The 25,401-nt window shown below is 36.1% G+C and overlaps 1 protein-coding gene across 4 annotated transcripts in view; it reads right to left on the reverse strand.

Moving 5' to 3' along the window:
• The window catches only part of WNK3 (WNK lysine deficient protein kinase 3), a 162,641-nt gene that overhangs the window by 33,175 nt on the left and 104,065 nt on the right, over positions 1-25,401 (reverse strand). For all 4 annotated transcript variants that reach the window (XM_043459314.1, XM_043459312.1, XM_043459313.1 and 1 more), the window contains exons 11-20: positions 16,968-17,032; positions 12,387-12,534; positions 11,632-11,748; positions 9,984-10,139; positions 9,851-9,902; positions 8,401-8,541; positions 6,912-7,840; positions 2,044-2,134; positions 1,373-1,503; positions 18-634 (exon numbers count right to left, since the gene is read on the reverse strand). In XM_043459314.1, coding sequence (XP_043315249.1) covers positions 18-634; positions 1,373-1,503; positions 2,044-2,134; positions 6,912-7,840; positions 8,401-8,541; positions 9,851-9,902; positions 9,984-10,139; positions 11,632-11,748; positions 12,387-12,534; positions 16,968-17,032 — 2,447 coding nt within the window. The remainder of the gene's footprint in view (positions 1-17; positions 635-1,372; positions 1,504-2,043; positions 2,135-6,911; positions 7,841-8,400; positions 8,542-9,850; positions 9,903-9,983; positions 10,140-11,631; positions 11,749-12,386; positions 12,535-16,967; positions 17,033-25,401) is intronic.

A 25,401-nucleotide genomic window follows, 5' to 3' on the forward strand; every position in this document is an offset into this window, starting at 1 on the left:
AGAGAAACAGTTCTTACTTTTCTCGTAATCTTTGAAGCTCCACCTTTAAGTCCTCATCCTCTATTTCTGACTCATCATCACTGCTCATTGGGGAAGATGGTGAATAGAAGTGTGAGCTCTGTGTTTGAACACAGGCTTTTTCTTCACAGAGTGGTAAGCACTTTTCTCTCTCTGGACCAGTCTTAGCCACTGATTTCCCTCTGTCAGGAAGAGTGGCTGAAAATTCACTATTAGAGCTAGGCTGTTTCCTAGCAGTAAGTAATTCTCTCTCTTTAAGCAGTTCAGATCCAGACTGCATGCTACTTCCTGTGGCCAAATTTTCTTCCAATTCCTTTTCTGTAGTCATCGACGATATATCAGTCTCACAAGCTATACTAAAAGATGAAAAGTTGTCGGTTTGTTTGGCAATTCTTGGATCTTTGAAGGTTTCGTGAAGAGCTTGTAACTTCTGAGAAGAAAGTGAAGTTTGTGGGTTGTGTGTGACAGGTTCCATTTCTATCAATTGAGACTTTGCTGTTTCAGTAAAGGCTAAAGCTTCTTCAGTAGACTGACTTGTCATTTTATTGAATGCTGGTATGTGTTCTATTCCAAAAGATGTCACTTCCACTGACTCCTGCTGGGGAACTGTAATCACCTGAAATACAAAAAGGCAGAGGTGGCTGGCTCTGCCTAACCAAAGAGTAAACCCACAAAGAAATTCAATATAATATATGGCACAGACAATTGGATGGTCTTCTGCGATGTACACACATTGATAATACCAAAACTTCAAAATCCCATTTAGGACTTCCCCAGTGGTCCAGTGGTTAAGACTCCGCACTTTCACTGCAAGGGCCACAGGTCTGACCCCTAGTCAGGGAAATTCTGCATGTCACATGGAGCAGTCAAAGAAAAGAAAAAGTTTAAAAAAGCCCATTTATTCTTGCCATATTCAAAGCTTGTCAGTTGGGCCCTTTGTAAATTCAGTTGGCTACATACTGCTCAAATAAAATTCTGCAATTAAAACATTCCATAGGTGCACATACAACTAACACCATTTTGTAAACCATCTATACGTCAATAAAAAATTAAAAATATTTTAATTGCCAAGACTCTAAAGGACATGAAATTAGATTTATAAAAAAGATGACCCAACCACCCACTGAAAAACAATGATACATATCTATACTCTATTCCAGTTACTAAAATCCTCATTTCTTTAGAGTCACCTTTAGTAGATGGCTACAGAAGGTGAGAAGATGCATATAAAGGTGAAAAATTAAATATGCTAACAATCTACATTTAAAATAATTACCATCTACAGACCTAGATCTTCAATGCTGTCACCTTTCATAATGCCCCTGTAGAAAATGATTCTACCAAAGACACAAACCTGAAACCGACCCCGCTGAAATGATCCACTCATTGCTTTACATTTACTCAAAGACCTAGTATCAGTTGTGGACTCTCCTGTCAGATGAATGGGGTCAGGAACAACTGCTGATCTCGTATCTTCTGTTTCCACTGCAAGTTTTGCCAAATTGTAAGCAGAGAGGAGAAAATGGTTTGTTAATATTACATTTGTTTACGTTACCAGAAATGAAGAAAAGTAGAAAAAGCTTAACTCCTGCTAGACAATTAAAAAAGTGTTAATGTAATAAGCAACACTGTAGAAGCCCCTACCTCTAAATCAGACATTTGAAGATTTATCCTGAGACTTAGTATCTATATGAAATGAATACTTTAAAACTGAATTAGTTACAAAAAGAAAAATAAAATGGAAATGACATTAATGGGACGTGTTACATACATGGGCTATATGGAAAAGGTGGCAAGATTTGTGTATGAATAACAACAGAAAGAAACAGAAGTAAATGAAAAATGATGTTACCTAGTCTATGTCCCTGACTGTAAGCACACTACCTTGACGGACTTTTGATCTCTTGAAAAAGCTGGTTGACTGCCGTAGCCTGTATGCCCAGCTTTTTAATTTGCGAGTCCAGGATTTCTTGCTAATAGGATTTTTGAGACTAGGACAAGTAAAGCTTAGGCCAAAATATCCACCTCCTGTCTGCAGATGAATGGCTCCACCGCTTGACACAGCAGCAGGATAGGCCTCTGGATCTTCTGGAAGTGAAGCATCTGGGGACATCTCCTAATGGAGACAAAAAGAGGAAAACCAAAATGATAATTTACGTGAGGTAGAACAGTTGTTTATACCACTGGAGTTTCTTGTATGGACCAATCAGAAATTAAAAACAGAAAGCTATGTATATTTCTATTAATAGTACTATGTCAGACTAAACCTGAAGTATTGAACTTACAGGAATTAAGCCTTCTTTTTCTTTAAAAATATTATTTAGACTTCAGATAAATAAAACTGCAAAATATTTCCACCCTAGAATATTTTTTATCATAGCAACTTTGAAAACTGAAAATTAAAATCTGAAGTTAACAACCTTCATTGCACCAATTTACTAAAAAAAAAAAAAAGGTTATTGAAACCTTATGATCTTAAAATGGAAATTTTCATCTATGCTTATATTACTTAAGACAGTTAAAGATGCCTGACACACATGATAAACAGAAAATCAAGATATCTAGGCATTTAGATTTACAGAAATATATTACCAAATCAAATTTATTACATTATGTAATCACACAGAAATTTAATTTAAAATGGATCTCAAAATTATTTCAAATTCAAACTCTAAATATTGTTAACATCAGGCCACAGCTGACTATAAAATCACACTTCCCTCTTCTTGTATTCCCATTTTTCCCCCAAAAAATAAGAATTAACTGCTGTATTCTGAGTACTTTAAAAATAAATTCCTTATAATAACTCATAGAAAAAATTAATATACACAGCCAGAAATACTTTGGGAAACCTGAGAATGGCCCCTACAAACTTAGAAAATTAAAAGAGTATTGAAAAGCTCAAAGGATAGGATTTAGCATTTGTCTGAAGGAAGATCGCCTGATCGTCGCTCAGTTGTGCCCGACTCTTTCGGACCCCATGGACTGTAGCCTGCCAGGCTCCTCCATCCATGGGATTTTCCAGGCAAGAATACTGGAGTGGGTTGCCCCTTCCTTCTCCAAGATAGCCTAAAAGCAGCACGAAGTAAACTGCAGTTTAAGATAAGCATTTTTAATACTTAGAGTCAATAGTCATTAAAAGTAAAATTCTGAACAACGAGTTTTTATTTTCCAAAGTCCTATTTTGGACTAGCAATACTACTTTCATAAAGAGAAAAAAAAACTCTCAATAATATTACAATTTAGAAAGTGTTACATCAGTCCCACTGGAATTACAGAAAAGATTTTTATTAAGTAATAACTGGATCAAGATGATAAATTAAATACAAGTTCTAGCTTCTCTTATCAACCCAAAGCTATAAGTGCAACAGGAAAATCATATATAGACACATGCATATAAGATTAAAGGAGGAAAAAGTAGCCTCCTTTAATCTGCATAATGACATATGCAAGAACTGTTTCAAAATGCAGTAAACTCAGGTGTGAGATATGGGCAGCAGGAGAGAGAGCCCTGAACAACCAAAAGGATGAGTAATTGGATAGAATGCTTACAAAGCTACACACAATTTGTCTCCTATCTGTCACTTCAACATCATCTTGTAACACCCTACTACTTACTGACCTTCTTTTGGTTCCTAAAACAGGTCTCTACCTGTGAATATCACCATCACAAACAAATCCTTCCGTGACCATCCTATCTAAAGTAATTCCTTAGTCATCCTATCGTAGCCCTTTTTGTTTGTTTAGGATTTATTTTCCCCCACTAGAGTGTGAGTTCCACAAAAAACAGAGATCTTGACTCATTCACTGCTCAGTAGATATCCACTGAATGGAAGAGTGAACTGGTTGGGGTACCAAAGAAGGAACAGCCAGGCAGTTCTGCACCTTCCTACCTCACCTCCACAACAAAGAAAAGACATCAGAGGTATCTGCTCCCAAATAAGAGTGGCAAGAGGAAAATGTTTGTGGCCAAGAAAAATATTGGCAATATAGGGAGGAGATAAGATCTAGGAATAAGAGGAAGCCCTGCTACTTTTGAAGACTAGCTATTAGACCTCCCTCTAGGCAGCATCAGAGACAAGTTGCAATAACCAGTGCCAGGAAGCATGTCCCACGCTTTCCTCATAATTACTAGAGTAAGACCATAGTAATTATATACAGCATTTACAAACAGACAAAGAGGGAATCTCATGGGGGAAAAAGAAAAACCGAGTACACAATGAAGAATCACCAACACTTTTGGGAAATCAGTACTTTAAGAAAACACTAAACTCAACAAACAGAATAGCCAAGGAAATTGCATTAATAACATAGAATAAGGCTTTAATATCTTCAAAGACATCTGTGAATATACTACATCCATAAGAAAAAGAAATTATTAGAAATTAAAAATATAATCTCACATAAAAAATAGCTGAATAGGAGATTATAAACTGCTTATAAATAGAGAAATTCTCCCAGTACAAAAAGCAAAAGGACAACGAGATGGAAAACATGAAATAAAAAGTTAAATGAATAAGAAAAAAAGGAAATGAAGAAATAAAACTGTCTATTCACAGATGATACGATCTTATACATTATGTAGAATATCCACCAAAAGCTATTACAGCTAATAAACAAAGCAAAGTAGAAGGATATAACATCAACTATCAAAAATCAATTGTATTTCTATACGCTACCAATGAAAAATCAGAAAAGAAAATTTTAAAAAGCAATTTCATTTATAATAACAATAAAAAGAATAAAATAACAAACAGTGCTGGAACAACTGGATAATCACATGCAGAAAAATGAAGCTGGATCTTTATCTCACACCATATACAAAAATTAACTCAAAATGATGCTACTATCTATATTTAATTAAGTGTAAAACAAAATAAAGACATTTTTGGACATTAAAAAAAATGAAATTGCTAATCCATGCAACATATTTTAAAATATTATTTATAGAAGCATTTGAGGAGGAAAACAAAACAGAATTCTAGGACACCAGAAACAGTGGCAGGTAATAAGTTTGATCTAGATGTAGCAACTAGACATTCGAAACAAATAAAAGAATCCATTTGACTTTGACACTTGGAGGATTTTCTTTTGAGCAACAAAGCTTAAATGATAGAGAATTACATTTCATTTTTTATTGTTCTAATCACATTACATGATCATCAGATAACACATATAATATGTTATTTACTGATTTTCAATTCTTCCAATCAACCTACAGACAAGGCATGCTGCTGCTGCTGCTGCTAAGTTGCTTCAGTCGTGTCCGGCTCTGTGCAACCCCATAGACAACTGCCCACCAGGCTCCCCCGTCCCTGGGATTCTCCAGGCAAGAACACTGGAGTGGGTTGTCATTTCCCTCTCCAACAGATAAGACATAACCAACTATTAAAAAATGTAGATGTTATAAACTTTGCTAATGCTAAAATGTAATTTAAGTAATAAAAAATGGGAGGTGTATAGGGAAAAAAAATAGAGGAAAGAGAAAATATAATTTCTCCACCATTCAGAGAAATGAGAAAGATTTTATTGTATGAAATTGCTAACTCCAAAAATCAGTAAGTATATTATTTACAAGTTATCAATAGTAATGACCACAAGAACTAAAACCAGGAACTTAAATGTTTGGGGAGTGGGAGTGTCAACACAACAATTTAATTTCCTAACCTCCTGAATTTTTGTGTTTACACATTAACTGAATAACTTTAAATTACTAGTTTACAAAAAAAATAAGTAAGTTATTTTTATTCAATGGGATGTTATGCTGTTAGCTGAGGTAAAACTATGTATTCTAACATGGTAGATGTCTGTAAGTGGGGAAAAAAAGTGCAGAACAGCGCATGTATATAAGGAAGTATATGTATATAAATACATAGTATATATCTGTATCTTTGTAAATAGATATACATATAAAAAAGTGCTATATAAATATTTGTGTGTTAGTTAAAACCATATCTGGGAAGATTTATTAACAGCTGTGTCTATAGGTTTGGAAGTGGGGTGGATTTTACTTTATATACATGCATATATTACTTAAATAATAACAATAATAGAGATACAGTGATAAATATTTTTAAATATGTCTATGATATACTATAAAATAAAAAATTAAGTTGTAGACCAATATGTTTATAGCACAATCCTATTTTATTGAATAAAAAGTTATAGGTTTTTAACTAGATCTGTATAAGCTTAAGTCAAGAAGGATAAGTACCATATAGTGGATAAGCACCAGACAGTGGTTATCCCTATGAGCTGACAGAACAGAAAAGAGAAGTTAAATTCTTACATTACATAAATTAAAAAAAAAAACAAGTCAGGGGATTATGGGGGATTTTAATTTTCTTTTAAAAAAATTTTTCAGATAAATAAAAAACCCACAAACAAGATTAAATTGAAACCATAATATTTTAAAAAAGAAACTGATAATAGGTATTTTTAAGTGGAAATCTAAAAGCAAGTTCTTCCTGCCCCCTAAAACAATCTATCAGTCCTGTTCTGTCATTAATATAAACATAAACATTGCTCACAAGTTCCTAGCTAATTCAACAGAGGGGTCTCTCACCAAAGATAGTTCTACTGCCTCTATTGAGAAGTTTTAGGCCCCTGCATCCTAAGCCATGGCCTTTTAAACACCTGTGACCTCAGAATCTTATGACATAGATAATTTCATTTCAGGATGGGGAATACGTGTAAATCTATTGCTGGTTCGTGTCAATGTATGACAAAACCCACTGAAAAAATAAATAAATTAATTAATTAAAAAAAAAAAAAAACACCTGTGACCTCAGAATCTTATGACATAGATAATTTCATTTCAAAGGGCAGAACTTTAAAAAAGAAGGCATTTCTTTTAAAAGCATAAGGAATTGGTTAGAAACAATGATACTTACATGTAAACATAATTCGCTGGGTATAGAAGTTATCACATTCAGGTCCCTTTTGAACACTGATATGTTAGCAGGCTGATTCACAGCCACATTGGACAGAATCTTTGAGCCTGTCTGTCGAAAATTAGGGGACTGTGCAGGACTATCTTGAATTCCACAGTGACTGGTGCCTATGACTTCTGGCACTGGACATGAGAGTACATCTTCAGCAGAGGAAGAAAATGGAGAGTCTATGCTTTGGGTATCCTTCTGACTCTCAGGGTAGATGCTAGGTATGTTATGCTCCTGATAGAGCAAATTTCTTAATTTTTCATCCAGAGTTTTAATTCGGTTGTCTGCAAATTCCATTTTTGGAGGTTTTTCCCCATCTGATTCCAGGACAGTAGAGGATAGAAGGCTGGTTGGTTCAAGGCCGGGATTCTGAGTGGGAACGACCATCTTAGGAGAACTTGCTTCCATGTTCACTGCAGTTTCTCCTTCTTGGGAAATAAATTCTGCATCCATAGTTGGCTGCTGCACTAGTAAGGACTGAGGCTTTTGATCAGATATAAATGCTGGGGTTGTAAGACAGCTAGCAGCAATCTGAGTTGACTCGCCAGAAGCTGCCTGACTGGCAGCTTGGTGACCTGGATACACAGGTAGAAATATGCCTGCTTCATTGGTGAGTCCCTCACATTCAAGTGGAACTGCACGAACTGAAGTAGCAGTATGATTGGAACTACTAGCAACTGGTGCCATTATCTGCCTGTCTTCTTCCACTTGATAAAGTATAGATGGCTGCTTAGTTTCTACACTGGCATATTCAGAAATCTTACCATCAACTACATCCTTATGTTGTGATGTGGAGGTGAAAAGTACACGCTGGCATGGATTACTTTCTAGAGTAAGCAGTGTGTCCTGTGATATTTCCTTATTACTTATGTTTCTTGGACCTGGAATAATAACAAAGAATGGCTAAGCATGTATTGGTAAGTACAAAGCACAGACTAGTCCAAACTCAAAAGGGGCAAGGAGGAACAAGGGGCAAATCAGAACCAGTGTGAAACTACTCTTGTAAATAAGAATCAAAATACACAGAATTCAAACTGACAAGGAGAAAAACCTTTTCTTATTTTCATAAATAATAAAATTTAAATGGCTTAAGTTATATTCCAATACTAACATCTTCAAAAATGCTTATGGAAATTCTCATAAGCATAAAATACCCATGTTGTTGTTCAGTTGCTAGTCGTGTCTGACTTTTGGCAACCCTATGGACTGCAGCACGCCAGACTTCCCTGTCCTTCCCTATCTCCCAGAGTTTGCTCAAATTCATGTCCATTGAGTTGGTGATACTATCTAACGATCTCATCCTCTGCTGCGCCCTTCTCCTTTTGCCTTCAATCTTTCCCAGCATCAGGGTCTTTTACATGAAAACAACTTAAAGATATGGTATATATTTTGCATCGCCATCTTCCAGGTCTGGATAAAGGTGCAGACAACAAATACTTACTAGAAAGTAGGTTTAACCCAGGAACTGTAGGCATGTACTGCTGAAGAGAAGGAGAAGATTGAGCCTCACGGTTTCTTATTGTCTGATTTATACAAAATCGCCATCGACCAACTGGGGATGACTGAGGAGGAGCAGATTCATCTGTACAAAGAATTGGCAAAAATTAATATGCTAAGCAATTGTTAATATGTCTAACTTGTTAACTAAGAAAATCAGGTTAAAACAACAAATTGTCTTTTATCTCCATTTCCAACAGCACAAGTTAGCCTAGTAACTTATAAGACCAGACCTCCCAAACCCGACTGACAAATACTCTAAAAAACTAAGTGCAAGATAGCTTTAGAGAAGGATTTTGGATTCTTCAGAAACAAACATTGCATCCGTAGTGATTAAAAGCAGGACACTTCTTTTTGGAAAAAAATGAAAAGCATTATTTCCATTAAAACCTACACCTTTGTTCTGTATCTTGATTATGGTGGTGCATACACATATCTATTAAGAAGACTAAAATTTACAGAACTCTACACCAAAAGAAAAAAAGCAAATTTTACTTTATAACAACTTAAAAAACAAAGTAATATAAACCCCTACATCTGTATTCCTACTTTGTTAACTTATTCAAATAAGTAATTCTCTTTTAAACTTTACCCTACTTTGCCAGTTAGAAATCTACTCAAACCCCTACTAACAAGAAAATGAAGACAGAGGAGAAAACCCTGGCATCTTAAAACAATCTAACTTTCAGGATAATGGTATCTGGTTCCATAACTTCCACACCACCTGTTGTTTCTTCATGCTATTATAATTCCTTCAGAGGTCCTCATTTGTCTATGGCTCTTCTCCCCCTCACAGATACTCTAAATATACCTATGATCAGAGCTGAAAAGAATGGAGAAAAAAAGTTGTGAGAAGAGAAAATAGAAGACCTCATTTTTAGTCCATGGACGTTTATCTGGTATCTGATTTACAAAAACTTATTAGTGATCAGAGCAGGTAGAAGCATATCATTTGTGGAATGAAATCAAGAAACAAATGCTACTGATATTAAACATGAGGCAAACTCAGAACACAGTGATTTTAGTTAAGAAAGTCACTGTCAATCTCATATCAGGAGAAAAATAAAACTTGCCAGTTAAGTTCAAACATTAAAGCTGTTAAACGTCATCAGTACTTTGACTGCTTTTCTGGTAACATACCATGCAACAACTCAGAAATAAATTAATCAGGTAAAGAACCAAAACTTAGAGGAAATTTGGAGAAGAGTTTTACTTCTCACTTTTTTTACTTCTCATTTCTGAGCTATAAAGTCCTTTCAAAGTGTGGGGAAACCTATATTAACAATTTATCAAATTCCTTTATTGGCTAATATCCTTCCCAAGGTGTGTAAATTAAAAGTTTCCAAATGTCTTGCTTCAAAAGCTAAATGGTAAATTTTGTTAAATATACTTACTGCTGGTTTGACTGGAGGCAGAATTTATCTGTATTTGTTCAGATGATCCTGTCTGAATTAAAAATAAATAGATAAATAAAGAAGTTCCTGATATATATTCAAGAAGACCTATTTGCTAAGCAACTGCTCTTACTTGGCTACTGCTGGGTTCCACAGTAACAGAGTCAACTCCAACAGCTCTTTCTGTAGCAGAGTGAACATGAAGGATCTCCTGGGCTTGACCTACAATAGCCCTCAATTCTTCCACAAATTTTTCTTTTTCACTTTCCAGGACAAAGTTATCTTCAACCTATCCAAAAGGAAAAGTAAGTCTATTCAAAAGAATGTATTTAGTTTCTTTGAAATTATAATATGGTGACTACCATAAAGAAAAATTAATAGGTATTTAGATCCGATTGCCACAACAGAATTAAGAAAGACTAGCAATAAAATCGGAGGAGGCAATGGCAACCCACTCCAGTACTCTTGCCTGGAAAATCCCATGGATGGAGGAGCCTGGTGGGCTGCAGTCCACGGGGTCGCTAAGAGTCGGACATTACTGAGTGACTTCACTTTCACTTTTCATTTTCACGCACTGGAGAAGAAAATGGCAACCCACCCCAGTGTTCTTGCCTGAAGAATCCCAGGGACGGGGGAGCCTGGTGGGCTGCCGTCTATGGGGTCGCACAGAGTCGAACACGACTGAAGCGACTTAGCAGCAGCAGCAGCAGCAATAAAATGCCAGACAACACATTAAATTATTCTTTCTACTTGAGATCACCAACATTTGTCAGATTGGCACTACTTACCTACCAGAAGCCAGCATTTTAAAAAAAATTTTGGCATTCTATAAATTAATTGCCATTTGAATAACATAACTGAGGCAATGTTTACATTTAAAACTAGGATGTCCAAACCCAAAAGCTTTTAAATCAAAAATCGCAAAATGAAACATCTCTAAAGATGATAAAGTATGGCTCTGAGACAGTTCAGAAAAAAACTAAGTTGAATAAGAGACAGAATTCACAAAATTATTAACATTTTCAAAAGTTAAATTCTGCTTGGCCAGGAATATATATCCAAAGAAAACTGGCAGAAATGAAAGTATTATGTACTCTTCCTGCCACCCTAGCCCATTCCCCTAAAAAAAGAGGGGAATACTAACTTAAGCCTAACAATTCAAAGAAAATACAAAAACTAAATGAAATGATGAACATTACTTGAACACCTATATGTAAGATGTTATAACTGTATAAGCTATTAATGCTTAGGCCTCATCCCCCAAAATTCTAATTTAATTAGGGACCCAGGCAACAGAACTATTTTTGTCTTAGGGTTTTTTTGGCCACACCATGAGGTTTGCAGGATCTTAGTTCCCCGAAGAGGGACTGAACCCGGGAAACTGCAGTGAAAGCTCCAAGTCCTAACCACTGGACCTCTAAGGAATTCCCCAAAGGACTGTTTTTTTTTTTCATTTATTTTTATTAGTTGGAGGCTAATTACTTTACAATATTGTAGTGGGTTTTGTCTCTTCTGTTGATTTTGACATGCAGCTAGAGTTAAGAACCACTTACCTAGCTCCTCTGTTAATGAAACTCCCTCATATTTTACACATAAATATACTGACAACAGAGGGGGTATAGTGACTTACTTTTGATCATAACCAATTTAGCTCTTTATGAATTTTAAAAAAGTAGCAGTACCCTAAGAAAATACGGCTCTGAGTAATTGAAGGGGGAGAATTAAAGGGGAAAAAGACACACAATGCTGAAGGGAAAATAATTTATCTTTTCTGTACTTACCATATAGTCTACAATATCCTCTGGTGCATCACCATCAACATCAAACTTGAAGGTGACCATCTTATTATTGTGTGTCTCCAGTTGACACTCCACCATGTTGTCTCCAGAGGTTGAAACCTGGGCACAAACATTTTACTAGTTTAAGAGTCAGTAATTGCCTTCTCTTTGCAAATGGTACAGGAAATATTTCAATGAGCTCACATAAAATATATGAAAAAATGGTCTAAAATATTGAGAATCTAAAAAGATTCTGCTTGTCCCTTGGTGAAATACTGTCTAAATAACTACTGTATGACAAATCTAAGGCTCAAATTATTCAGCAAAAAAATCAGGAAAGAAAAGGAACACAACTTTTATAAAAATACAAAAAAAGTTACAATAGTCCCTATAATTATCTCCAATGCAAAGATCTAAATCTGGCTAATCATTTTCAAAATTCTCCTAATCCCACAAATTGACCTTTAAGCAAAGGAAAATTCACTGATAATAGAAATGTAAATTGGACCAACCTTTCTGGACAACAATCTAGAAATATGTATTGAGAAATTTTAAAAATCTTCATACTCTGATCAATAATTCTACTTCCAAGAATATATCATAAGGAAATAATCAGCACAAATACAAAGATTTGTGCTCAAGGGTGTCTGCTGAAGAATTTCATAATACTCTATACTCACTGCCACAGCAACATCGCCCCTCCCTGACTCCCCAGACCTCAACATGCACTCTTAACCAAATCATATTTACACACTGACCTGAAGAACAGTAAGCTGAAATTTAGTTCCCTTCTCTGACCGAGGACAGGAAGCTCTTCTCTGTTTGATCCGATCTTGTTTGCCATTTCCACTTGGGTTATCAGGGATGTTTGTGTTTTCCTTCACAGGTCCCACATCATGATTCAAACTATTATTTAAAAAAACAAAACCAAAAGCAATTCCAATTCATTTTCTCAGAGAAGACATTATTCTATGATTCTCAAAGTCCAATATTTAACCCAAATCAGATTTATAACATCTGAAATCCCTGTATGGATAGAATCATTCCATTTTGATGGTAAAATTCTAAGAAAAACCCTCGATTATAAAATAATAAATAATGAGTTTAAATAAAATACATAAGTAGTACAATATCTCTCAAAAAGTTATGATTATAAAACTTTTCAAATATACTAAATGCCATTGAATTGTACACTTTAAATGGATGAAAATTTAATGGTATGTAAATTAAATCTCAATGAAGCTGTTTTTAAAAGTTATGAAACATTGTGATTACTTTGTATGTATTAGGCAAACATCTCACAGTAGTGGGAGTGAAAGAAAAACACTGCTAGTGATGGACCTCTGTGGAACCTTTTATCAGTGGATGTTCTTGACCAATTTTAGTTTGTTTGTTTAGGGTTTTTTTTAATTAATATGTTCAAATAAAATTCTAAAAACCAATTCTAACTCAAAATAATATACCTGTTCATGTAACAAAATAAACAGAGGATAGACAAGGTGTGGAAGACAGGAGAGTGCAGGAAACAGAACAAGAAATGAAAATGAGATAAAGAAAAGGAATATTATTCAGCTATAAAAGGAATTCCTGAAAAAAATCTACTCCTGATCACTGACTATACCAAAGCCTTTGACTGTGTGGATCACAACAAACTGTGGAAAATTCTTCAAGACACAGGACTCCCAGACCACATTACCTACCTCCTGAGAAACCTGTATGTAGGTCAAGAAGCAACACTTAGAACCGGACATAGAACAACAGACTGGTTCCAAATGGAAAGGAGTACAACAAAGCTGTATATTGTCATCCTGCTTATTTAACTTATATGCAGAGTACATCAGGCAAAATGAAGTACAAGCTGGAATCAAGACTGCCGGGAGAATTATCAACAACCTCAGATATGCAGATGATACCACCCTAATGGCAAAAAGTAAAGAGGAACTAAAGAGCCTCTTGATGAAGTTGAAAGAGCAGAGTGGAAAAAGCTGGCTTAATACTCAACATTCAAAAAACAAAGATCATGGCATCTGGTCCCATCACTTCATGGCAAATAGATGGGGAAACAATGGAAACAGTGACAAACTTTACCTTTTGGGGCTCCAAAATCACTGCAGATGGTGACTGCAGCCATGAAATTAGAAGACGCTTGCTCCTTGGAAGAAAAGCTATGACAAACCTAGACAGTGTATTAAAAAGCAGAGACATTCATTTGCCAACAAAGGTCCATATAGTCAAAGCTATGGTTTTTCCAGTAGTTGTGTATGGATATGAGAGTTGGACCATAAAGAAGGCTGAGTGCCAAAGAATTGATGCTTTCGAATAGTGGTGCTGGAGAAGACACTTGAGAGTCCCTTGGACAGCAAGGAAATCAAACCAGTCAATCTTAAGGGAAATCAGTCCTGAATATTCCTTGGAAGGATTGATATTGAAGCTGAAGCTCCAATACTTTGGCCACTTGATGTGAAGAGCCAACTCACTGGAAAAGACCCTGATGCTAGGAAAGATAGAGAGCAGGAGGAGAAGGGGGTAACAGGATGAGATGGTTGGATGGCATCACCGACTCAATGGACATGAGTTTGAGTAAACTCTGGGAGATAGTGAAGGACAGGGAAGCCTGGCATGCTGCAGTCCATGGGGTTGCAGAGTCAGATGTGACTTAGTAACTGAACAACAACAAAAAGAATGAAATCTTGCCATTTGTAACAACAAACATAGAAGTTGAGGGCATTATGCTAAGTGAAATAAGTCAGAAAGAGAAATACAAATATGATATGATCTTTTTGTGTAATCTAAAAATAGAAAAAAACAACCAAGCAAAAAATTCCCCAGGCTCAAAGATACAGAGGATAGACTGCTGGGTGCCAGAAGGAGTGGGGGGAAGGTAGAGAGTGGGTGAAATGGGTGAAGGGAGTCAAAATGTACAAACTATTAATACCAGTTATAAAATAATTAAATCATGGGGATATAATGTACATCATGGCAATGATAGTTAATAATACTGTACTGCATATTTCAAAGTTTCTTAGAGCAGATTTTTAAAGTTCTCATCATAAGAAAAAAATTTGTATTACCTATATATGGTGATGAATGTTTAAACTAGACTTACTGTGATCATTTCACAATATATAAAAATAGTAAATCATTATATTGTACATCTGAAACTAACATAAGGGTGTACGTCAGGTTTACCCCAATAGAAAGAAAGAAAGAAACAAAGGAGGAGGGAGGGAGTGAGGGAGGAGGGAAGAAGAAAAAATACACCACAATTTTGGTTAAAAAAACTGAATGAATAATGTGAAAATGATTCAACATGATTAATTCTAACTAGCTATATTTTGCAGGTTCAAGTCAATATGATTATGACAGGGCAGACTTTCAGTTGATCTGTATCAAAGGTATTTTTCAGCTTTTTCCTTAATAAATTTGAATATATTTCAATAAATACATTTGAAACTTAAATGAGGTCTGTAAGCACCAGATATTTTTTAAATTGATTTTTAGGTTAAGTCCTTTCTCCTAAAGAACTACTCATGAAGTATCTGTATAAAGATATACAAGAAAAGATAAAAATAACCCCTAATATTTTTTTCTATGTCCCTGTGAAAAAGAATTTTCATAACTACAAGTGGAGAAGGAAGATTCAATAATACTACTCTTAGTTCTTTAATAGACAAAGAAATAGCAGTAACATAACATCTTAAGAGGATAAAAGGGATATAATTTTAGTCAAGGCAGCTGTATCATTCACTTTACAAAGTTATCTTAAAACACTAGTTTAGGGTTTGGAAAAGATGGCAGAAATTATACCCCTAAGTATAACTATAAAATCTGGAAATAATACAGTAGAGTATCACAGGAGGGCACTGAAGAGTGAAAAGATGAAGGCAGACTGGCTAGGGACTCCCAAGACTTGAAGAAAAATAAGCATTTCCTGGTTACCCACTCAGTGACAGAAAGCAGTCCAGGTTCAGCATCTCTTGACTCTTGGCCAAAAGGCAAAGGTAGGTGAAGCACAGTGGTCTCCTGAGCCCCAACTAGCAACAGAAGGTAGTTAAAGTGAGCCCTTTCCTCTCTTGGTGACGCTGGTGGGAACTCTACGAGTACCATGTGGTCTGGAGAGATAGCCTAGGGCAGTGGGCCTAGGGCACTGCTCTCCAACCCCTTGGTCCAGCAGTGGGCCCCAGTGATATAAGATGAACCAAAGCAGACCAGAATAGTACTACAGGGACTCTGAAAACTAAATTGGCATTAGAACCATAGTCCACAAAAGTATCGATAGATGAGTACCTTGGCACCTAAACACAGTGACTGCCTGCTAAAACAGAAGATTTAAACAGGATCCAAAATATCCTAACATAATGTCCAAAATGTCCAGAATACAAATGAAAATTCTTTGTCATGCCCCAAGCCAGGAAAATCACAACTTGAATGTGAAAAGTCAATCAAGAGATGCCAAGACCAGGATGAATCAGGATGAATCAGAACTACCTGACAAGGATTTTAAAGCAGCCATTATCAAATTGTTTCAAACATCAATTACAAATACTCCTGAAACAAATGAAAAGTCAGAAAATCTCATAACAGAATGTATTAAGGAAGAAACAAATGGAAATTATAAAAGGAATATAATCATAGAAATAAACGATTCATTTTGCACAATAGCAGAATGAATACGACAAAGGAAAGAATCAATATCAGTGAATTTGAACACAGAACAAATGAATTAAGCCAATATGAACAAGATAGGGGCTTCCCAGGTAGCTCAGCTGGTAAACAATCTGCCTGCAATGTAGGAGACCCCAGTTTGATTCCTGGGTCAGAAAGTTATTACCAAATCAAAATACAATTATATATATACAATACATAAAATCATCTGGTTTTTATAATAATATAATTATATTATTATATCTTGTTGTAAATTATTTATTTAGATTAGCTGGAACTGTAAATTACATTATTTCCTTTTTTAAATTCTTACAATCTTTTCTTAAGAACAGAATATGAAGAGAATTCCCTGGTGGTCCAGTGGTTCGGACTCTGCACTCTCGCCACCAAGGGCCTAGATTCGAACCCTGGTCAGGGAACAAAGATCCCGCATGCCAAAAAAAAAAACAAACCCAGACTATTATAATAATGTGAACCAGAAAATGGTCAATAATATCACAATCCATATGATGCTTAATAACATAAAAAAGTAAGAATATCTACTATTTTTACTGAACATACACACAAATACTAGAACACAGAAGCTTCTGTAGTCAAGAGACTAAGCACCTAAAGAAGGCAAATACTTCAACATGCCCTCATTGCTTTCATGGTATTAATTTGAAGATACTCACCTTCGAACTAAATCTGGTTTTAGAAGAGCTGCTTGTTGTTCAGCTCCAACTGCTTGGGATACAGGCTGTAAATAGCACAGAAATAAAACTTATTATAACAGCAAACTTCAAGTTGAAGGTACAATTTGCTATTATTGCAGAACACATGTCTGTTACATTTCATATTTTGGTTACCACACAAACCAGGTAGAATGTCTACATTACTGAATGTCTATATCAATCCTACTATTGATGTTACTACCAAATAAAGAAAAACAAAATGCAGCAGTATTGATATTCACCAAGACTTTTTCATAAAAAACAGCATTGTTTCATATACTTTTGTTTGTTATCTTTCAATGGCTTCCAGTCTTAATTGTAAAACTACTAATGAGTTGCTATCACTCCAGAAACAGATAAATCAGTGATTCAATGGTTAACATGTTATATGGTCTCTCTCTCTCTTGTTTTCTCTTCACTAAACTACTGCCAACAATCCCTTTGAGGTGTTAGTATCCAACAGCTGCAATACTGGCTTCTAGGAAAAAGTTTAAGCCCTTTACAAATGCAAGTTTCAACTCTGCTGGAAAATAATTTTAAACATTTATCTAATCCATCCAATGTATTGCCACTGGTGACAGCAGAGTGACTCTAAAATGCAAATCTATCAAAATCAATCACTTACCTACCTAGTTCAAATTCTCTAATGATGGCACCTCATCTTCTATAAGGTTAAGTCCCTTTGGATGACAAATAAAGTCCTTAATGAACTGGTCCCTGCCTCATTCTCTAGTTCTTCTCCCCTTGAAGAGACACCAAACTCTAGCTCCTGTGAATGAGTCGAGCTTTTCCATATCTGGTGACTCTACTTATATTCCTTCATCTCCCTGGATTATTTATAACAAATATTATAATCATTACCATGTTAAGAAAATAGCATTCTTTGGTGATTTTTCCCATTTTATTGCTTTTATGTTACTACTTACATTGTATAATTAAAAACTTTCAAAGGATAGCAAATACTAAGTATACAGAAAAATAGGCATTTTCATAAACCACTGGGATTTATGGGATTGTAAACTGGTTAGACCTCTCTGAAGGGTAATTCAACAATTAAATTATCCAAGTTTTTAAAATGTCTAGCAATTTCATTTCTAGAAATTTAACCCAAGGAAATAATCAAAACTGTATGTGAGTCACTCAGTTGTGTCTGACTCTTTGCAACCCCAAGGACGACAGCTGGCCAGGCTCCTCTGTCCATGGAATTCTCTATGCAAGAATACTGGAATGAGTAGCCATTTCCTTCTTCAGGGGATCTTCCTGACTCAGGGATTGAACCTGAGTCTCCTGTATTGCAGGCAGATTATTTACAATGTGAGCCACCAGGGAAACCCTATTGATAAATACTCTTCCTATAAAAGGACCAAACTTAAAGAAATGCCATAACTGAATATAAGCACACGAGAATATCAAATGTGCTGACTGGAAAAAAATGTATTCCATCTTGTTATTTCTTCTACTGATTTTAAGATGTGTTCTGTAAACCAAGATATGAAATCAAATTAACAAAGTTCAAGTTTCTTCTTTCACTTTCATCTGACAACAAAGAACTGTATCACAATGGAAAAGTAGAACTGCTTGAAATGCACAAAAGTTAGCTACTACTCAAAGAAACACTGATTTTAACCCAATATTATACAATATTTTATTTTTTAACAAAAATATTTAGGTGAGGCTTATAGCAATATATTGTCATGTAGGTACTCACTGAGAAGGCTGAATCCGATAAACTGTAAATTTGACAATATTATACAATACATCCTATTAATCTGAGTAATTTGGGGGAAAAAAGAAGATTTAAAAGCATCCCATTTTATATAATTCCATATTTTTCCACAGAGTTTATAGAAACACAGAAGCAAAACAGTTGTAAATAATTCTAATTCTAGTCTTAACACTAGAATCTGCAACATGTAAAAATTTTGGTCATATATTGCTAGGCACTGCCAAATGATAATCAAATGTTTGTCATACAGCGGTTTTAAGCTTGTAATATATTCAAAAGTTTTATACTACCCTGGTCCTTTTGTCTGAGTATATTATAGTAAAATCAGGAAATAATCAAGAGTTCATACAAAGATTTAGCTATAAGGATGTTCTTCACAACATGGAATATAATTACAAATAGCAAAAGAGAAAAAAAATATACATATGTTTATTTTATCTGCTCCATTAAATAAATAATGGATGATAGATAAATCAGGATAACCACAGTGGTGTGATCACTCACCTAGAACCAGACATCCTGGAGTGTGAAGTCATGTGGGCCTTAGGAAGCATCACTGCCAACAAACATAGTGGTGGTAATGGAATTCTAGCTGAGCTATTTCAAATCCTAAAAGATGATGCTGTAAAAGTGTTGCACTCAATATGCCAGAAAATTTGGAAAACTCAGCAGTGGCCACAGGACTGAAAAAGGTCCGCTTTCATTCCAATACCAAAGAAAGGCAATGCCAAAGAATGTTCACACTACCACACAATTACACTCATTTCACATGCTAGCAAGATTATGCTCAAAATCCTGCAAGCTAGGCATCAGTAGTACATGAGCTGAGAACTTCCAGATGTACAAGCTGGATTTAGAAAAGGCAGAGGAACCAGAGATCAAATTGCCAACATCCGTTGGATCATAGAAAAACTAAGAGAATTCCAAAAAAACATCTACATCTGCTTCACTGACTATGCTAAAGCCTTCGACTGTGTGGATCACAAGAAACTGTGGAAAATTCTACAAGATATAGGAATACCAGACCACCTTACCTGCATCCTGAGAAACCTGTATGCAGATCAAGAAGCAACAGTTAGAACTGGACATGGAACAATGGACTGGTTCAAAATTGGGAAAGGAGTACATCAAGGCTGTATATTGTCACCCTGCCAATTTTACTTATATGCAGAGTACATCATGCAAAATGTCAGGCTGGATGAAGCACAAGCTGGAATCAAGATTGCCAAGAGAAATATCAATAACCTCAGATGATGATACCACCCTTATGGCAGAAAGCAAAGAGGAACTAAAGAGCCTCTTGATGAAGGTAAAAAGAGGAGAGTGGAAAAAGCTGACTTAAAACTCAATATTCAGAAAACTAAGATCATGGCATCCGGCATGGCAAATAGATAGGGAAACAATGGAAACAGTGACAGACTTTAATTTCTTGGGCTCCAAAATCACTGCAGATGGTGACTACAGCCATGAAAGTAAAAGATGCTTGTTCCTTGGAAGAAAACCTACAACAATCCTAGATAGTGTATTAAAAAGCAGAGACATTACTTGCCAACAAAAGTCCATATAGTTAAAGTTACAGTTTTACCAGTAGTTGTGTATGGATGTGAGAGTTGGAGCACAAAGAAGGCTGAGCGCCAAAGAATTGATGCTTTTGAACTGCGGTGTTAGAGAAGACTCTTGAGAGTCCCTTGGATAGCAAGGAGATCAATCCAGTCAATCCTAAAGGAAATCAACCCTGAATATTCATTGGAAGGACTGATGCTGAAGTTGAGTCTCCAATACCTTGGCCACCCGATGCGAAGAGTTGATTCAATGGAAAAATCGCTGATGCTGGTAAAGACTGAAGGCATGAGGAGAAGAGGGTGACAGAAGACGAGATGGTTGGATGGCATCACCACCTCAATGGATATGAGTTTGAGCAAGCTCAGGGAGATGACAAAGGACAGGGAAGCTTCGTGTACTGCAATCCATGGTGTCACAAAGAGTTGGACATGAATGAACAACTGAACAACAACGTGAGTCCATACTGACATAAACAAATGACTGAATGAATGAGTTAGTGAATAAAGGAGGTAGAAAGGCCAACTAATTAATATAAGGAGGAATGACGAACTTAGAATATCATGAACAGACACTAAAACTAATGGGTGAAAGTTTTGATGAGGAAAGGCATTTACATGGCCTCAAAATATCTCCTTACAAATTCCTCATAAATTATAAAGGAAAAAAATGCAACTTCATGGTGGAAAAATCTAGCAGGCCTTAATAAAGTAATAAAAGTAATAAATTAATAAAATAATAAAGTAATAAAAGTTAATGTCATCAATATTGGCATTACCAGTATGCCTCCTAATAAGGTGGCCTGAGTAGAATACAACGCCATGTAAATGGCATTCCTGTCAAAGATGCATGTTTTGACTCTAATCATGAGGAAACATTAATCAAACCCAAATTGATGGGCATTCTATAAAAACCTGGCCTCTGCTTTCAATACTATCAAGAAAAGCAAAGCCTGAAGAACTGGTTGAGATTAAAGCAGACTAAAGAAAATGACAAACAATTTTTTAAAAAATGACTTGATGAGGCACACTTCACAAAAGAAGATATCTGAATATCTAATAATTACATGAAAAGATGCTCAATATCATTACTTATCAGGGAAATGCAAGGTAAACCATGATATATACCACATCACATCCACCAGAACAGCTAAAATTTAAAGGACAAGCAATACTTTCGATACAGATGTGGAATAACTGGAACTTTAAACACTGCTGCTGAGAATGAAATTTGGACAACTATTAATACTATGGAAAACTGTCTGGCATTATTTAGTATAGCTACATATACCTTTATCTTGTGACCCAGCAATCCTACTCCTAGGTACATACACAAGAGAAATGAGTGTGTGTGTCTATCGAAAATACATAGAGGAGCATTCACAGGACCTTTATTTTATAAGAGCAAAAAAACTAGAACCAATCTTAATGTATTTCAACAGAATGAATAACTGAATTGCGGGTATATTCTACCATTGAACAATTCATACCAAAAAAGAAAAAAATGAAACAAACTACTGATACATGCAATAATGTGGATGAATGTCAGTGAATCTTCTAGGGAGCTGGAAGTGCTCTATATCTTTATTTGCATTTCACATAGGAATACATATGCAAAAACACATCAAGCTGCACATTTAAGATTAGGATACTTCAATGTATATATGCCTTGAAAGTGTTAGTCACTCAGTTTTGTCCAACTCTGTGACCCCACGGACTGTAGCCCATCAGGCTCCTCTGTCCATGGAATTCTCCAGGCAAGAATACTGGAGTGGGTTGCCATTTCCTTCTCCAAATATATGCCTTATATACTTCAATTTAAAAGAGAAATCTTTTTAAAAGCTACTATGATCCAATTCTAATCAAATAAATACTAAAAAATGTGTTTGTGTATGTATATGCACAAAAAATGTGCAGAACTTCAAAGGTTTTAATTTCCCAGAGGTGGGATTACAGACAATTTTCCTTTATATTTTTTCTGTATTTTTAAGAGTATAAGAATAAAAGTTATTTTCATATGAGGATTTAAAATATCCATACCAAAGACATATAAAAGACACACACCAAATGCCACCTATAAGCACTAAGGAGGAAAAAGGAAGTGAAAATTTGACTAACTTTAGGCTTCTCTTGTGCAGCATTAACTAGAAGCCAACAGAACAAAATATCTTGTAGATATAAAGAAAAGCTGTTAACTCTATTTTTTTTATTCAGCCAAGTAATATTTCATGTGTTATATTTCATGGGTTAGTTTCAGAGAGCCAAAGAATTAAAAACTATATCCAAGTAACTTTGAAAAATTACACAAAGCCATTCTTCAAACTTAGCGAAGTTAAGAAACAAGAATAGGGAACTTGTGGTGGAAGTACTGGAAGTTTTATACTAAAAGTCAATATACTAAAATGAATAATATTAAGTGCAAATTGTTAAAACTGTATTTTAAAACTGGTTGAACACATAAAAACTGAAAACATAACAAACATAGTATGATAAACTTTCTAAGTGCATTTCCTACTGGCTCAGATGGTCAAGAATCAGCCTGCAAAGCAGGAGACTTGGGTTCGATCCCTGGGTCAGGAAGATCCCCTGGAGAAGAGAATGGCAACCGACTTCAGTATTCATGCCTGGAAAATTCCATGGATGGAGGAGCCTGGTAGACTACAGTGCATGGGGTCTCAAAAGAGCCTGACATGATTGAGCGACTAACACTTTCACTTCTTTCATCCCCACAAAACAACAGCTGACCTTTTCCTTAAATACCTTATAAAACAGTAATCTACAGATAACTAGCCTCTCAGCTCTTTTCATCAACCTCCAAAATCAAAGACGTCAGTGGTGCTCCTATTTTGTAGGATGGTTCCCTCCTGGAGAATGGGATCAACCTGAAAGATTCCCATCCCTTCAAAGTTCTCTATTTCCAACTAACTTACATTACAAAAGGGCAAAGGCTAAATAATGTGGCTGTAAATCAATCCAAATGACTAATGTCCTTAAATTTACCAGTTTCAACGTTATGAAGCTACACTAAGCAATATGTGCCTTTTGGGAACTTTCTTTTTACGATGTTCAGCAAAAATATGCACTGTTTAGACCAATTTCCCTTCAATTAGAGCAAAGTAATTTCACATGAATACAATTATTGTGCTAAATAGAATTTTTATATAAATGGTCTAATAACCAGGAAGCCACAATCTCTCTCCAGGGAAAGACATAACTTTAATGATCAATTTTTATTCAAACATTTTATTTAATGGAATTAACATCTTTATAGATGAAGTTACAATGAAGATTAAATGAAACGACACTGCTTGATACATAGCAGGTCCTTAATGTCAGCTCTCTAACTGTAAGATTTATTCTTTAGAATGCCTTAGAAACTGATTACAAAACATATTAAATAACAAGGGATAAAGTAAACATCTGAAAGGCACTGATATCTTCAGTAACTATCGTTATGGGTCTTAAACATGCTATGGCTAGAATTAAAATCACCTGATTGAAGACTGAAACATGCATTATTTCACTGATTAAGAAAATGGAGCTGAAAATTATAACGATTCCATAGAGATCAGCTACAAAACAGATAAAACAGTAGCAAAGTAGGAAATGCTAATAAGAAACACAATTTCCAGAATAATTTTACAAATATACAGCTCAGATATGCTACCATGGGGGGTATAGCTTAGTGGTAGAGCGTTCGACTACAGATATGCTAACAGGGCTGCACAGCACTGGAGCGGTGACTACGTGGTCCTGCAGTGGCTGTGAGGAGATATCCCATGTCCAAGGGCAGAAAAGCCTGAGCAAAAAGGTAGGAGGGGCAAAATCCTGTTTAGAAGCAAACCCCATACCCACCAGAGACCCTCAGAGTGCTCAAACATACCTTGTGCACACCGGGACCCAGAGACCCTGCAGAGACTGAGACAGAACTGTGTTTGAGTGTCTCCTGAGGAGGTATGCGTCAGCAGTGGACTTCTACAGGGGCATGAGCTCTGGGTGCAGTAGACCTGGGTATTGCATAAGCCCTCTTGGAGGAGGTCACCATTAACCGCATCATAGAGCCATCAGAACTTACACAGGACTGGGGAAACAGACTCTTGGAGGTCACAAAGAAAACCTTGTGCACACCAGGACTCAAGAGAAAGGAGCAGTGACCCCAAAAGAGGCTGACCCAGACTTGCCTGTGAGTGTCCAGGAGTCTCCGTCAGGAGCGTGGGTCAGCGGTGACCTGTTGCAGGATTGGGGGAACTGAGTGTAGCAGTGCATGCATGGGACCTTTTGAAGGAGGTCACCATTATCTTCATTACCTCCACCACAGTTTGGCCTCAGGTCAATTAACAGGGAGGGAACACAGCCCCCCCATCAACAAAAAATTGGATTAAATACTTACTGAGCATGGCCCCGCCCCATCAGAACAAGATCCAGTTTCCCCCTCAGTCAGTCTCTCTGATCAGGAAGATTCCATAAGCCTCTTATCCTTCTCCATCAGAGGGCAGACAGACTGAAAACCACAATTACAGAAAACTAACCAATCTGATCACATGGCCCACAGCCTTGTCTAACTCAATAAAACTATTAGCCATGTTGTGTACGGCCACCCAAGACAGACGGGTCATGGTGGACAGTTCTGACAAAACGTGCTCCACTGGAGAACAGAATGGCAAACCACTTCAGTATTCTCACCTTGAGAACCCCATGAACAGTATGAAAAGGCAAAAAGATAGGATACTGAAAGACGAACTTTCCAGGTCAGTAGGTGCCCAATACGCTACTGGAGATCAGTGGAGAAATGACTCCAGAAAGAATGAAGAGACGGAGCCAAAGCAAAAACAACACCCAGTTGTGGATGTGACTGGGGATGGAAGTAAAGTCCAATATTCTAAAGAGCAATATTGCATAGGAACCTGGAATTTTAGGTCCATGAATCAAGGCATATTGGAAGTGGTCAAACAGGAAATGCCAAGGGTGAACATCGACATTTTAGGGATCAGCAAACTACAATGGACTGGAATGGGTGAATTTAACTCAGATGACCATTATATACTACTGTGGGCAAGAATCCCTTAGGAGAAATGAAGTAGCCATCATAGTCAACAAAAGAGTCTGAAAT

Source organism: Cervus canadensis, chromosome X (genome assembly GCF_019320065.1).
Source record: "Cervus canadensis isolate Bull #8, Minnesota chromosome X, ASM1932006v1, whole genome shotgun sequence".
Lineage (NCBI taxonomy): Eukaryota > Metazoa > Chordata > Mammalia > Artiodactyla > Cervidae > Cervus > Cervus canadensis.